Source organism: Neltuma alba, unplaced genomic scaffold (assembly GCF_004799145.2).
Source record: "Neltuma alba isolate B1F8T4 unplaced genomic scaffold, ASM479914v2 tig00001876_pilon, whole genome shotgun sequence".
Taxonomy (NCBI): domain Eukaryota; kingdom Viridiplantae; phylum Streptophyta; class Magnoliopsida; order Fabales; family Fabaceae; genus Neltuma; species Neltuma alba.
Genome location: NW_021632653.1, coordinates 21,748 through 37,897, shown reverse-complemented (window position 1 = coordinate 37,897; position 16,150 = coordinate 21,748). Strand labels below are relative to the sequence as shown.

Sequence of the window (16,150 nt, the reverse complement as noted above, 5' to 3'; positions counted from 1 at the left end):
GAAACCGAACGGGAAGCAGAGGAAATGGCGAAATTGAAGCAGAGACTGGTTTCGCAGGTGTGGAAAATTGGAATAATCTTTCATTCGGTGATAATCGGAGTGACGATGGGAATGTCTCAGAACGTTTGTACCATTAGGCCTCTCGTCGCCGCTTTGGCATTTCATCAAATTTTCGAAGGAATGGGTCTTGGTGGTTGCGTCGCTCAGGTCCGTAATCCTTCTTGCTTTTACAAATTAAAATCTCAGACTAGTTATCACCGAATTTTCAGCTAGTTTATTGTCTGCTGGATATAAATTTAATATAGTTGTTATAAAGAAATAATTATAATTTGGGGATTCTTATTAATTTAGGATTTTACATTGTTAGACGTAAAATGATATTAAATAATGAGTTGTTTGAACTTTGGATCGGTTAAGCGAAGAAATTATTCAAAATTGTTAAATAAATAAAGGTGCTATGGTTCTATGTTGAGAGTGACACTTTAGCTCCACCTTTTCTTATTTGCTTTGTGTCTGTATCACTTGCAACGATCTATGGAGCAATTCTGAATAGATTGATCAATTTATTGAAGTTCAGGAAATCAAGGTAATTGTACAGATTAATTAATTTCATCAAGAAATTATTATACGTTAATTGATAATTAGTTGTGTTTGTTAATGAGTTCCTATATATGTGGCTGATATAATAAATTTGGTCCCATTGCGAATCTAATGATAAAGGGAATTTGAAGTTTAGATGTTTAATGCAATGATCAATGAAATCAGAATAATTAAGTGGAGAGCATCTTCAAAGGATCAACCAAGTTCTGTGAACATAAATACCAGATGCATAAGGGTAAAGCCCTTTGCAGATCTTCTCCACTTTCTTGTTCCTTGATTTCTTGTAAATCTGAACAAAGAAAAGGAAAGAAGAAAAAAGAGATGCAGAGAGTAAAGTGAGAAAGTGAAAGGAGCCAACTTAGCAAGTTGATTTCATCTCCTTTTCTTTCTATCTTCAGTCAAAAAACCCTGCGAGTATCCAAAATTGAGGATGAAGATTTGCTTTAAAATTCTAAGCTGGAGAATAGTTATGGGATTTCTTCAAGCCTACGTCAAAGTATCACCTTTTTCCTGTTGAAGAATCTGATAAATATATTCATATTTACAAAATTGTGCAGGCTGGTTTTAGCTTTGGAACGACGGCCTACATGTGCTTTATGTTCTCAGTGACAACACCGATGGGGATTATACTGGGGATGGTGTTATTCTCAGTGACAGGTTATGATGATAGTAGTCCGAAAGCTTTGATCATGGAAGGCTTGTTAGGTTCAATTTCTTCTGGGATTCTGATTTACATGGCTCTGGTTGACCTAATTGCATTAGATTTCTTTCACAGCAAGCTTATGAACTCCAACCTGACGTTGAAGAAGGCTTCTTTTGTTGCCTTGACTCTTGGGTCTGCTGCCATGTCAATTCTAGCTTTATGGGCTTGAACTTAACCCCTCTTTTTGTTTTCTTCTTTTTTTCTCTGATATAGAATTTCTGTGCTGAATAAAACCTAGGGTTTATTAATGTAAGATGTATAGTCACTTGCTTGTCCTCACTGGCCTTTGCTTAGAATGTTGAGTGAGTAATGGAATGAACTGATAAATCATCAATGTTCAGTATGCGTGTGCGCGTGAAATCTTTTGGAAGGCATTAACAATAATGCGACTCATATCGAATTTCATGCAATTTGTGGATTCACATTCAATTGAGGAAAAGCATGTGAATCTATGTAATGGCAAAATTTTAAGCTCAACCTCATGGGAAATGTGTAAAAATTAAGCCATGGGATGCTTATGTATAACACATGCACAAACGGGGACATATATTAAGTTTGTTGACAATATATATTCGTCCATTTCCCGATTTAAGATTTTTCTTCCCCAACTTAGTTTGATCGAAAATATAAATTGAGATTAGTGGTATTTACTATTATTTTGTCTGGTTTGTCGGTTTGTACCATGCAACTGTGCAATAATCATTTCATTATATATATATATATATATTATCTTATACTACTTCCTATCTTTGAGGAGATTAAGAAAATAAGTTAAGTTAGTTATTTGTAATAAATAGGTACTGTTTTTTTTTTAATATCCTTACTAATCAAGTATATTAGCTAAAACTGCCATTATTAGAAGGATTATCTTTAAAAAAAAGATAAATATGAGAGATAAAGTAGATTAGAGTCATATATTTAGGATCAAAATAAAAGTCAAATAAGGTCTTATATTAAGAACCAGAGGTAGTACAATTTAGTTGGGAAAAAATTTATACCAACGCTAGGTTAAAAACTGAAATTTTATCCAAGCGTGACTGAGTTTATAGAATTTTATACAATTTAATTGTTCTTTGTTGATAGAATTTCGATTAAACTCATCTTACAAATTTAATCTTATAAAATGATATTTTATAAAATACCAAGGCTAATATGTTACATCTAACATATAAAATAAAGAATATATTAAATTAATCATGATCTGTCCGAGTTCAACCTGCGTTCGATTTTCAAAACTTCAACACTTTTTAACTTACTTTATTTCCCTCCCACACTCACTTTAAATGAATACATATACATACATACATACATATATATGTGTGTGTATGTGTGTATATATATATATATATATAAAGTTAAAAAGTAAAGGCGCATTAATTGGCAAAGAAGATAGTTAGAAAAAGAAGCACGGCAATAGCAATACAAGTGGAGGGGAAAATAAAAATGTTGTAATGGTAATGCCATTCTTTGGTTAATGCATTTCCAAGTTGTCACAATTATGTGTATCCATGCTTCCGTCTTTTTCTTTTTCAAAATTTCCTTCTTTGTCTTAACCTTCGAGAGTGGTTGAAAGTATATACAGATTCCACTATGTGCCTCCTCCTCAACTTTAAAAGAATGTCATTTGTGGCCATATTTAGAGTTTTTTTTTTTTTGTCTTCTCTTCTTTTTCTTGAAGATGGTTTTGGCATTATCAGTGATGATAATTGATGATACCTCTGTCGTTAAAGTATTCAATTAATCTAGGTCCTAATTAATTTGTAGTTTAAGATCAACCTAGGTCATTATTTCCAAAAAGCAAATTATGGGTTTTTTTAGGTAAAAATTTAGGTGATGAAAAATGTAATAAAATGGACCTAAACTAAAATACAAAATTCTAATTCTAAATACAAAATGCAAATGCCCTAAAAATCTATATGAAAATTAAACTAAACTAAACGAATGCAATACAATTTTTAGGGGATTTTTTTTGAAGAAAAAAATTAAAATGATAAACAAGGAAAATGGACTAAAGAGTAAAGAAAATTAATAAGTAAAAATTGAGAAGTTTCTCTTCAGGTACGGTAGAGGGAACAACTTAGAATCCGCATAGATTTAACTTTCATAACCCTAATCAATTAATTACACCAAAGGAACGTGATAAGAGAGTGAAATTAATAAACTTAATCACATACTTGAACCAAAGGGAACCCTCAACTCAAAAAAACCTTGAACCATTAGAGAACTCATAACGGTGTAAGGTTGGTTAATTAAGTTTATTAAAACTAATGAAAATAACTCAAATTAATTTTGAAAATCATATTTGCAATTATCCAATTAAACAATTAGACAATTAACCAACTTAATTAAACAATTAAGAGGCAAAAGAGCCCAAATTTTGCAATTCAAACTACATTGATAATTAAATCCATAATAAAAACTCAATTATAAATTAAATTAATAATGCAAAGGTTCATAAACATAAATTCCATCAAGTGTCTCAACATAAATATCAATCCAATCCAAGAGTAAAAATGACAATCTAAAACTAAATTGTCTCACAAAAATACAACTTAAAATTATTTAAAACCAAATAATCTTAAGTCTTTGAATTAAAAAGATAAATGGAATATCACTCCCTTATAGTCTTCAAATGTTAGCCCAAGGTTCAAGCCTCCTCCATACTCCTTCCAAGTTGTCTCCCTAACAAGTTTAAGCCTCCATCAACGTATCACCTCCTCCAAACTCCTTAGTGCAGTTCATGGGTATGTGACGCAATGAATAGCGAAAGTGATGCCGGGTGGATAATTGAGAAGTGGCGTGACTGAAGGGATTGGGATAATGAATGGTTTATGAGTAAGAGATGGAGTGGAAGTTGAAGATGAAACCCTAGAGAGAGAACTTTTCTTGATCGAGTCTATGGTTGAGAGAGTGAGCGTTCACGTGAATATGGGATGAAAGAAGATATGATGCAAGCGTGAATCCTTGCTCTCAAATAAGGAAAATATTTTAATGAGAGAAAAGGAAATTTTTGTGGATCCAAAGCTCAAGCCCATTAATAATTAATTGACCTACTTGATATTAGTCATTAGATTATACTTAAATTCCAAGAAACAATCTTACATCATTGGATTTCCTATATGCTCTTTCTTGACTTAGAAGAAATTAAGTGCATCCATTAATGTAGATTATATCCAAATTTAATATAATCTATATCAAAATTAAATATTAGATATGCACAAAAATTAGGCAAGAAATTGCAAAACTTTCTAAAAATAATCTTTCTAAAAATATAAGACTTGTTTCCAAAGAAATAAAAAACTTAATTCCAAGTCAAAATAGGAAATCACAAAATATTTATATTTTTAATCCAAAATCTCAATTTTTTTAATGAAAAATCCAAAAATCAATCAATTAATCCAATTATGCATAAAAACCCATTTAGGCTCAAAATTATCATTTAATTCCTGAATTAATGTGGGATAAAATATATAAAATTTAGGTTTTATCAATTCCTCCACACTTAGCCTTTGCACTCTTGGACAAAGCAAATGAAAACCAAAGAGTAGTAAAAAAACAAAAGAAAATCAAACAAAGGTGAATGTTCCAATCACAAGCAAAAAGCAAATCAAAGCATTCAACGTCTCTCTTATCCAAGTAATCTTTTCATGAATAAAGAAAACAAACATCATGGCAATTTTCTTGACAAGGGGGAATCGAAGTCAGAAATCCCTTACCAAGGTTAATGTGTATATCACTCATCACTCAAAAGTATATTGGTTTATGTTTGCACTTAAAACCATGCTATCCAATCCTCTTTCCATAGGCTTGACAAGAATCTAAATTCTTCACGAATCACAAAGCAATTACAAGCATAAATCAAAAGGACTTTTATTAGGTTGTAATGGGCTAACGTAAAGAAAGAAAGGATATAATGCTTGGGGAAACAAAGTTGAACATCTTAGGAAATGAAGAGAGTCAGTGAAAAAAATATAGTGGAATGCAAGAAACTAAATTAAACTTGAATTAGGTTATTCTTCTCCTTCTTTCTTTGTTTTCTTTTTCAAGCTTTTTTTTTTTAACTTTCTTAGGCCATTATGTACATGCTCTTTTGACGCAAACTTTCATATTGGTGATACAAAGGCCTGGTTACTCAAGCATGGATAACTCATTGGCACTAAGATGCTACTAGCACAGTCATAGCCCTTACTGGTCGTTTGACGCGAAGATCGACATTGGTGATGAAAATCCTTGATTACTAAGCACAGCTTAAACTAGAGGAGTGGAATCTTATTACATATTCTTTTTTTTTTCCTTTTCGTTTTTTTCCTAATTGATCCAAACCATAACTCTAAATATATTCTTCTATCATAAGCACATGTAATATAGTACTCTTCAACTCCTAAGATTCAGAAATGTTAGGATGTCTTTTTTTTTTTTTGGTTATGGCTAAGTGAAAAAAATGAAGGCTCAAAAGGGGTTAAGCAAAGGATAAATGTATGAAAAGGGTAGGCTTTTGGCTTATCTGGCTAGAAAAATTGAAACAAATTTATCATCTTTATGAATGTAAATGCACAAATATGGTCTCAAACAAGATTCAAATCAAGTTCTAGATCAAGGAAAGAGATAGGGGTTATACACACATGAAAAGAAGAAATGCTTTAGGCTCAAAACCTCACTAGGCACATGATTACTAGCTCAAATTCACCTAAGTCAAATCTATTGCCACTTAATTCATCCACTTAAGTCATGATCGATCACTTTTCAAATCAAGAATGCATTATACTTGAATCACTTTAAACTTTTAATCTTCACATTCAAAACAAAACAAAACATTTTTTTTAGTTTTTTTTAAGAGGAAGCCAAAACAAAAGTAAAAACACACCTAAAATAAAAAAATTAAAAGAATAAAATCCTTTCCCCACACTTAAACAATGCATTGTCCTTAATGCATAACACATAGGGCAAATTACAAAAATAACTAGTATCTAGCACAGCCCAACTCAATAATATGACAATGTAAAGCAAAAAGAGTGAAGGGAAGGAATACAACCGGGGCTACGTGGTGTCTCGTAGTGTGATGACCTCTACGTCTTGGGTGGAGAATCCCTCATAGTAAGCCTTCAAGCGATGACCATTGACTGTGAAGCATCTTTTAGTTAGCTCTCTCTTAATCTCTACAGTTCCACAAGGAAAAACATTAGTGACAATGAAAAGTCCCTCCCATCTAAAACGGAGCTTACCAGACATGAGTTTAAGTCTAGAGACATAAAGTAGAACTTTTTGGCCCACGTGAAACTCCCTTCTCAAGATGAGCTTGTCATGGATAGCCTTAGTTCTTTCCTTGTAGATCTGAGTGTTCTCATATGCTTCTCTCCTAAGCTCTTTAGGTTCTTGCAATTGTAACTTTCTTTCAGCACCAGCACTAGCAAGATCAAGGCTGTAGCTTTTGATGGCCCAATATGCCTTATGCTCCACCTCTACCCGAAGATGACAAGCTTTACCAAAGACAATCCAATTTGGAAACATGCCAATGGGGCTTTTATATGTTGTACGATATGTCCAAAGTGCATCATCCAGCCTCTTGCTCTAATCCTTTCTATTAGGTTGCACTGTCTTTTCAAGAATGAGCTTAATTTCTTTGTTCGAGAGTTCCGCTTGACCATTTGTCTGAGGGTGGTATGGAGTAGCCACCTTATGCATCACACCATACTTGCTAAGTAAGCTCTGCATACTTCGGTTGAAAAAATGAGTACCTTGATCACTAATGATAGCTCTTGGAATTCTAAACCTGCAAAAAATGTGAGACCTAGCAAAAGAAACCACTATAGAAAAGTCATTAGTACAAGTGGGAATTGCCTCAACCCACTTAGAGACATAATCCACAGCAAGCAAAATGTAAACATAACCAAATGAAGTAGGAAAAGGTCCCATAAAATCAATACCCCAAACATTAAAAAAACTTCACAGAACAATAGAGGTTATTGAGGCATCTCATGCTTCTTAGAGGTATTGCCAAAAACTTGGCACCTGGAACACTTCTTACAAAACTCGTGGGCATCATGGAATAGAGTGCGCCAAAATAATCCACTTTCTAAAACCTTCCTAGCAGTACGTTTAGCACTAAAGCGCCTTCTACAAGCAAGAGTGTGATAAAATGTCAATATAGATTCAAATTCACTATCAGGAATGCATCGCCTAATAACTTGATCATTGCAAATGTGCCACAAGTAGGGATCATCCCATATATAGAACTTAGTATCACTTTTAAACTTGTTTAATTGATGCTTATTCATATCAGTCTGTAAAACAGATGCAACTAGATAATTAGCAATGTCAGCATACCATAGAACAGTCATATCAACACCACAAAGTCTATTATCAGGAAAATCATCTAAGGGTAAAGAAGATGTTACCACAAGAGCCTCAATCCTACTTAAGTGATTAGCTACCATGTTCTCTACACCGCTCTTATCACAAATCTACACATCAAACTCCTGTATCAGCATTACCCATCTAATCAAGTGGGGTTTGGAGTTCGGCTTCTTGAATAAGCACTTGATAGCTAAATGATCTGTAAAGACAACCACTTTTATATGGAGGATATAAGAACAAAATTTCTCAAGCCCAAACACAATTGCAAACAGTTCTTTCTCTATAGTTATGTAATTAGCCTGGGTGGCATCCAGTGTCTGTGATGCATATGCTATGATATGTTGTCGCTTTTCTATTCTCTAAGCAAGAACTGCACCCAATGCATAATCAGAAGCATCACACAAAAGCTCAAAGAAAAGGCTCCAATTAGGTGGCTGAATGATAAAAGGTGTAGTGATTCGCTTTCTCAACTCATCCCAAGCACACCTGCAAGCATCATCAAAAACAAAGCCCACATATTTCTACAGTAAACGAGATAATGGTAATGCAATTTTACTAAAGTCCTGAATGAACCGCCTGTAAAATCCAGCTTGTCCAAGAAAAGAGCGCACATCTTTCACACAAGAGGGATAATGGAATAGATGAAATAATATTAATTTTGGATTTATCAACCTTAATGCCATCATGTGAAACAACATGTCCTAAAACAATACCTTTCTTAACCATAAAATGGCATTTCTCAAAATTCAGCACAAGATTATATTCAATGAATCTTTCCAAAGCCCTATCCAAACTAGCTAAGCATGCATTAAAAGAGTCACCATGGATAGTGAAATCACCCACAAATACTTCCATGTAATGCTCAAGAAAAATCAGAAAATATGAAAACTATGCAACGCTAAAAAATACCAGGTGCATTACATAAGCCAAACAGCATGCGTCTATATGCAAAGGTTCCAAATGGACATGTGAATGTGGTCTTATCCTGATCTTTAGGTGCAATGAAAATTTGAAAATATCCAGAAAAACCATCCAAAAAGTAATAATGGGATCTACCAGTTAGTCTTTTAAGCATTTGATCTATAAATGGAAGGGGGTAATGATCTTTTCTAGTCACAAAATTCAACTTCATATAATCAATACATACCCTCTAGCTATTCGGGACTCTAATTGGAATAAGCTTCGCTTCATCATTATGAATAACAATAATGCCAGTCTTTTTTGGAACTACTTGAACCCGACTACTCCACTGCCTATCAGAAATAGGATAGATTATGCCTGTAAAAAGTAGTTTAGAAACATCTTTCTTTACCACATCAAAAATCAATGGGTTGAGTTGTCTCTGTGGCTGGCACACAGCTTTGGCATTATCTTCTAACAAAATCCGGTGCATGCACACATTAGGGCTAATTCTAGGAATATCTGCAAGAGTCCATCCAATAGCTTTCATCCTTCTTTTTAGCACCTCAAGAGGCGAATTTTTTTACCAACAATTATGTCGCTAGCTACAATCACAGGCAATGTCTCATCTTTCCCCAAATAGGCATATTTCAACGAATCAGGTAGTGGCTTTAGCTCTAAAGAGGGAGCTTGCTCAGTTGAGGGTATAAGGCACTTTAGATCAATGTTAGTCAAACTAGAAACCTGCACTGAAGACTCACAAGCAGAAGAGTAGACTTTCCCAACTTGGGAATCATTAGCAGGAACAGTAATAACAGAAGAATTAGGTAATAAGCCACAATTCACAAAAGAAGTGTCATCAGTAGCACTCATGTCATAAGCAACATTAGGGTCAAAATCAAAGATTTCTATATCAGGGACATGATCAATATTAGCTAACAGCTCAAAATTAGATAATGAAGATGAATCAGTTACATCTATAGCATCAATCACACTAAGTAACTGAGAGAGTCCATGTGAATCAACAAAAGTACTAGATGAGTGATAAACCTCATTATTTGCATATATTTCTAGTCCTAAACTTATGCTTTTGCCATTTATATTTGCATATTTTGGGTATAATTATCTTTCATTATGCATAAGAGTTAGTGAAGGGAATTGTGAGGTTTTATTTGTGTTTTTATGTGATTTTATTTGTGTGTACTTTTGATTCCTTGTTTAGTGTGAGTTTCAGGGAGTTTCTTCAGCATTCAGCCATTCTGTATAAAGCATCACGACACTTCATTTTAGGTGCCATGGCTGATTTGCAAAAGTACTCTCGATAATAGGCACCGTGGCGGATTATCAAAGGCGTTGCGGTGAATGCAGTTCAACAAAGAACTCAGAATCACTAATTAAGACAATATTGTTTTGGCTAGGCGTCACAGCGGATAACAAAAGGTGCCGCAGTGGACAACAAAAAAGTTTAGATTTAAATACAGAAGTCGCGTGCTCATACGGGGCAGTTCAGATTCAGTCTTTCCACCTCCAGATTACCAGTTTTCTTGTTCTCTCTGCCTTCTCCCAATTCTCTCCTCCATTTTGCCCAAATCCTTCACTTTCTGCTAATTCTTCATGGATCTTCCATTGATTCTTGTTGATTCTGCTACAAATCAAGGATGAGTGGTTGAATTCTCAAGTTCTCCTAGCAATGAACTTAACCTGAGTTCATGGAGCTGAACAGGGAGTCTTTTCAGATCTGATTTCCATTTTCTATTCTAAGATTCATTTGTATCAATTGAACATTTGTGATTAGAATGAGAGTTGTGTGATTAGATTTATGTTTCTTGAAATTTAGATCTGATTGAACATTTAGAAGTGAGTTTGTGTCCTTTGATTCAATTGAACAGAGGATTCTTTGATAATTTGTAGATCTAATTCATTTGCTTGGACTGTTGTTCTATAATTCTGAATTTGATTGAATGATTTTGATGATTTATAGTTGTGGTCATCCTTAGAGAATTGCAATTTTATTTCTCAAGTGTTCTTGTCAATTGATTTTCCTTCTCTACATATCAAGACAATGAATCTAGTAAGATAGTTGTTATTGACTTGTGGATTAGAGAGATTTGAACAGTAGCTGAATCTATCCTTTTAATTGACTCTAAGGGACCCCAAATTATAGGATTGAACAAGGAAGGAAGGACGAATTGCTAGGGGAACTATCATCTCTTATCTGAATCTCTTCTTCATTTTGAACCTTTACTGTTACCTTTGTTTTCAATTTGTTTCTCACTTAGATTTTCCACTCTGAACTCAATCTTTTACCTTGGTAACTTGATAATTAAAGTGAATTGTAAGAATTAAATTCCAACTTGAGGCTCCTTGAGAAAAATGACTTAGGTATTGCCTCACCTGCTGCATTTTCCAAGTATAATTTTGATTACCTAGCGACAGGGTTCATCAATGAGGAATCACTAAAAGTGATAAAGCTATGGACAGGCATAAAAGAATCAAAACTAGAATGTCTAACAATCTCAATGAAATTAGTGAAAACATCTATATCAGCAGTATCTATACCAATGCATGTATCACAACTACCAATTTCAGAACATGAACAAGAGATAGAATTATCTAAGTCGATAATATCACATTATCTACTTATCATACTATCTCTAAAATCTATATCAGCATTATCAGTGATAACATCAATAAAACTAACATCAATCTCAGCACAACTATCAGGTGGATGTCTCATAGAGTCAAGCACATTAAATCTAATGATTTTACCAGCAAATTCCATAGTAAGAGTACCAGCATGCACATCTATCATACCCCTAGCAGTCTTAAGAAATGGTCTACCTAAAATCAAAGATGAATATCCCTTTTGCCTAAATCTAGCATTATCCATATCAAGAACATAGTAGTCTGTAGGAAATATGAGATCTTTTACCTTAACCAAGACATCCTCCAAGGCTCCTTCTGGGACTACACAGCATCTATCAGCAAGGGAAGCAATTAGATTTGTAGGCTTAAGATCCGCACCTTGAAGTTGAGCAAAACTGATTTCGGCATGATATTGATAGATGCTCCTAGATTTGTTAAAGCATATGAAAACTCAATGTGGAAAATGGTGTAAGGTGTGATAAAGCTACCAGGATCCTTGCACTTCATTGGCATTGGTATCTGATAAAGAGAAGAGACAACTGCCCCTAAGTCAACTTTGCCATCATGCTTAAGCCTTCTCTTGGTGGTACACAACTCCTTCAAAAACTTCACATACTTAGGAACTTGTGCAACTAGATCAACTAATGGAACATTGATCACCACTTTTTTGAAGATATCATAAACCTCTTTGAACATCTCAAGTTCTTTTTTTCTCCTTTAAGCCCTAACTGGCCCTATAGGAAAAGGTAAGACTTGCTTGCTCACTTTCTTCCCTTCCTCATCTTTTTCTTGCTTTTCTTGTAATGCCACTTGTGGTTTTGATAAAATAGACTTATTATGCAATTTGGAAGCAGGGGGAGAATCTTTAATGATGGCTTCCTCATCTTTTGAAGCATAAGTAGTGACAGGATCTGTGGAGGTAATTGAATTTCCGCTTCTGAGAAATATAGTATTAACTCCACCAATGTTAGAATTCTGCTGGATGCCAACATTAGGGTTAACTATTACCTGTTATGGTAGTTTCCTCGAGCCTTGACTTTGCATGTTACTAAGTGCATTAGATAACTGCCCAATCTGAGTTTGAAGATTCTGAATTTCTGGGCTATGTTACAAATCCTTTTGCTCAAACTTATCCATCAGGAGTTTCATCATGCCTTCTAACTTCGAACTCTCATCTTGATTTGCCGTAGTTTGCCTAACTTGTTGGAACATTTTACTACTAGAAGAGTTTACACCTTGATTGAACTGTGATTGTTGAGGCTGGCCACTTCCATATCTGATATTTGGATGGTCACGCCATTCAGGGTTGTATGTATTTGAGTAAGGATCATATTTCTAGCCATCTTGAGTCATAGGCTTAGTGTGGTATATTACATTACAAGAGTCAATTCCATCATTTAGGTAAGGGTAAGAGTTAGTGGTATGAGTAGCTAGAGAGCAAATAGGGCAAAGTGGCCCAATTAGAGCTGTAGAGTCAACTTGTGAGATGAAAAGGGGAGAAGATCTCACAGAAGGAGCCATATTCTGGGAGTTTTTCATCTGAAATATAACCATTTTCTCCATAGCAGATGCTAACTTATCAATTTTGCTCTTAAGGCGAGACTCAGAATAAGATGAATGCAATCCAACTTCATTTACTCTAGCTTGCTGCCTACTATCAAACTATTGGATATTTTCAGCTTTCTTTTCAATCAATCTCCAAGCAGCTTTAACAGTCAATAGTCAAGAAGAGCACCTCCAGTCACAGAATCTAGTAAATCTCTCTCAAGAGGCAAGAGCCCTTTATGAAAATATTGAATCAGCAATGTATCTGAAATTTGGTAGTGAGGACAATTGGATAAAAATGCTTTAAAGCGCTCATAATACGCATATAAGGATTCCCCAGACATTTGTTGACAACCACAAATATCCTTCCTGATAGAGGAAATATGACCTGCTAGGAAATATTTTTCCAAAAACAACCTTTTTAGCAGGTCCCATGAAGTAATAAATCCAGAAGGTAACTGAAGAAGCCAATTCTTCACAGAACTTTCCAAAAAAAAAAAGGGAAGCTACGCATCTTAATCTGATCCTCAAACACACCAGTAGGCTTCATAGCAGTACAAATCATGTGAAAAGTCTTCAAGTGACTGTATGGATCCTCGCCTGTAAGGCCATTAAATTTTGGAAGTAAGTGAATAAATCTAGACTTTAACTCAAAATCAGTGTCAATATCAGGATAATTAATGCACCAATTTTGGAAATGCAAATTAAGCGAAACTAATTCTTTGATAACCCTAGCAGGGTTAGCCATGCTACTCTCAAAGTCAGAAGAGTTAGAAAAATAAGAAGAATTAGTAGTTAACTTAACAGAAGAATCACTTCCTATAAGATTACTAGCTTAAGCTCTCCTTCTTTGATAAAAAGTCCTCTCAATCTCAGGATCAAATTTAAAAAATTCTTTGCTAGAGGATCTAGTCATACACTAAGCAACTATTACAAATCAAAGTAAAAAAAAAAAAAGTGCACACAAAACCAAAAGGGAAAAAAAATTATGCAGATAAAATGTGTAAGATCACCTAGAACTCAAACCTAAAGTCTAATCATTGCTCCTCAACAAAGGCACTAAAATTGATGATGCCTCTGTTGTTAAAGCATTCAATTAAACTAGGTCCTAATTAATTTGTAATTTAGGATCAACCTAGGTCATTCCTTCCAAAGAGCAAGTTATGGGTTTCTTGAGATAAAAATTTAAGTGATGAAAAATGTAATAAAATGGACCTAAACTAAAATGTAAAATTCTAATTCTAAATGCAAGATGCAAATGCCCTGAAAATCTATATGAAAATTAAATTAAACTAAATGCATGCAATACAATTTTTTGGGGGATTTTTTTGAAGAAAAAAATTAAAATGATAAATAAGGAAAATTGACTAAAGAGCAAAGAAAATTAACAAGTAAAATTGAGAAATTTCTCTTCAAATACGGTAGAAGGGACAATTTAGGATTTGGATGGATTTAACCTTCATAACCCTAATCAATTAATTATTCCAAAGGAAAGTGATAAGAGAGTAGAATTAATAAATTTAATCACCTACTTGAACCAAAAGAAACCCTCAACTTCAAAAAAACCTTGAACCATTAGAGAACTCATAACTGTTAGAATCAATCTCACCCAAGAGGGGGGTGAATTGGGTGAGTTACAAAAACTTAAAAATTAAAACGAGATAGTATTGAAAAACAGAGAGTCAGAGTCAGGAGAGATTTCACCGAAGAGGGAAGACACAAGATTTATACTGGTTCGGTCTTAACCACTTGACCTACGTCCAGTCCTCAGAACACTTCTGAGTATTTCACTATCTTCCAAGATTGACAGGGCTCTTAGTGCCTCGGTATAGTAATTGAATCGCTCAATCACTCCCCCTTACTCCCGTAAGGATACAAGCCCTCTCAAGAGTCCACACTCTTGAGTATCACTCAATAGTATTTAATGAAGAGTAGTTATCGGCTCTCTTACAGAGTGAATTTAATGATGAACACTGATGCTCAGTAGTATTGCGGAAAACAGAGTATTGAATGCTAGACTTAATAATCACAGGTGGTAGTTCCGGTATTCAATCCCTTCATTAATGCTTCTTTGCGCCTTTTATAGTTGAGATCGTTAAGTAGCCGTTAGACGGAAGAGCTTCTAGCCGTTGTGACTCCGTTTGCGTGTTGTGCTAGTTTCAACGGTTCCGCCATTAATGCGTCTGAGCTTCTGACACTGTAGGTTGCAGTTTACGTAATCTCGTTGAAGAGCCGTTGCAGTCTTTCTTAGTGATCTGCATATTTTAAACTTTGAACAAGTAAGAGTTTGCAGAGTATGCTTTAGTCATGAACTAAGAAGAGAAAACGAATTTATCATTCAATGATTTTGGACAAAGTGATTTATCTGTAAAAAGAGCAGAAAGACATTCTGGATATGCTTGATCGAAGTGGTGATCGATTACTTGTTGATCGATCAGGTTATCGATAAATAGAGTGAAAGCTTTTTGAATCAGTTCATCAATATTATCGATCAAGTGTTGGATCATTGACTTTAAGAATTATCATGGTAAACAAAAATCGTTCCATGATCGAACACATTATTGATAATTCAAATGTTACAGAAATGAAACTTCAGTCATTGATGATCGAACAAATTATCGATAAATGGATGATGGATAAGGTTATCGATAAACCATGAGTATGAATATATTCAGTGAAAGACACAGACTATCTGAAATGATCGAACAGGTGATCGATCAATGAATATTCGAACAAGTGATCGATAAAGTGAGAAAAGAAATTTAATCCTGTAAGGTAAAGAAACTAATTATCGATCACGTTTTGTGAAAACATGAGTTTCAGGAAATTGGATGATCGATCATATTATCGAAAAGTCAATGATCGATTAGGTGATCGAAAATGGTTCAACGTAAGTTAATGCGAATATAGCAATCCTTAGACTCTTTATCGATCATGTTATGTGAAAAGATATTATGCAAACAAGTTAAATTATCGATAATGTTATCGATAATTTGGTTGCAGAAAAACTAAATAAGAGTAGATAAAGACATTGATTATCGATCATGTGATCGATAATTTTATGATCGATAAGGTTATCGATCCAGCAGTTAAGATGATTATCTACATTCAGAGAGTTAGAGCATAATGATCGATCATGTGATCGATAAACAAATGATCGAAAATATGATCGATAAATGGTAACAGAATTAATGTGCAGAACGAGTAGATTGTGTTACCTCTTATCGAAGTCGTTATTGATAACTGATTTATCGATCATGTGATCGATAAATACACTTTAGATTTGGTTCTCTTTATCAGTAACTCGATTGTTTATCTGATGTTATCGATCAGGTGATCGATAATTAACCGTAACCTTGTGTGATTTCCATGTTAGCGATAATCGAACATTTTATCGATCAA

The 16,150-nt window shown here is 34.2% G+C and overlaps 3 protein-coding genes across 3 annotated transcripts; 1 reads left to right on the top strand and 2 right to left on the bottom strand.

Annotated features, from left to right (window-relative positions):
* Positions 1–9: 9 nt before the first annotated feature.
* LOC114713178 (zinc transporter 6, chloroplastic-like) lies at positions 10–1,684 on the top strand (the record flags this gene model as incomplete). Its single annotated transcript, XM_028897775.1, has 2 exons — positions 10–207; positions 1,158–1,684. Coding segments are annotated over 2 exons (513 nt in total), but the record flags the coding sequence as incomplete, so codon positions are not given.
* A 4,656-nt stretch (positions 1,685–6,340) lies between these two features.
* Positions 6,341–6,811, bottom strand: LOC114713171 (uncharacterized). Its single transcript, XM_028897761.1, has one exon. It carries the CDS (start codon positions 6,809–6,811, stop codon positions 6,341–6,343), a length of 471 nt encoding a protein of 156 aa, XP_028753594.1.
* Positions 6,812–6,871: 60 nt separating this feature from the next.
* On the bottom strand, positions 6,872–7,737 carry LOC114713160 (uncharacterized). Its single transcript, XM_028897751.1, has 2 exons — positions 7,313–7,737; positions 6,872–7,073 (listed from the first exon to the last, which is right to left on the bottom strand). Exons 1-2 carry the CDS (start codon positions 7,735–7,737, stop codon positions 6,872–6,874), a joined length of 627 nt encoding a protein of 208 aa, XP_028753584.1.
* Between the last annotated feature and the right edge of the window lie 8,413 nt (positions 7,738–16,150).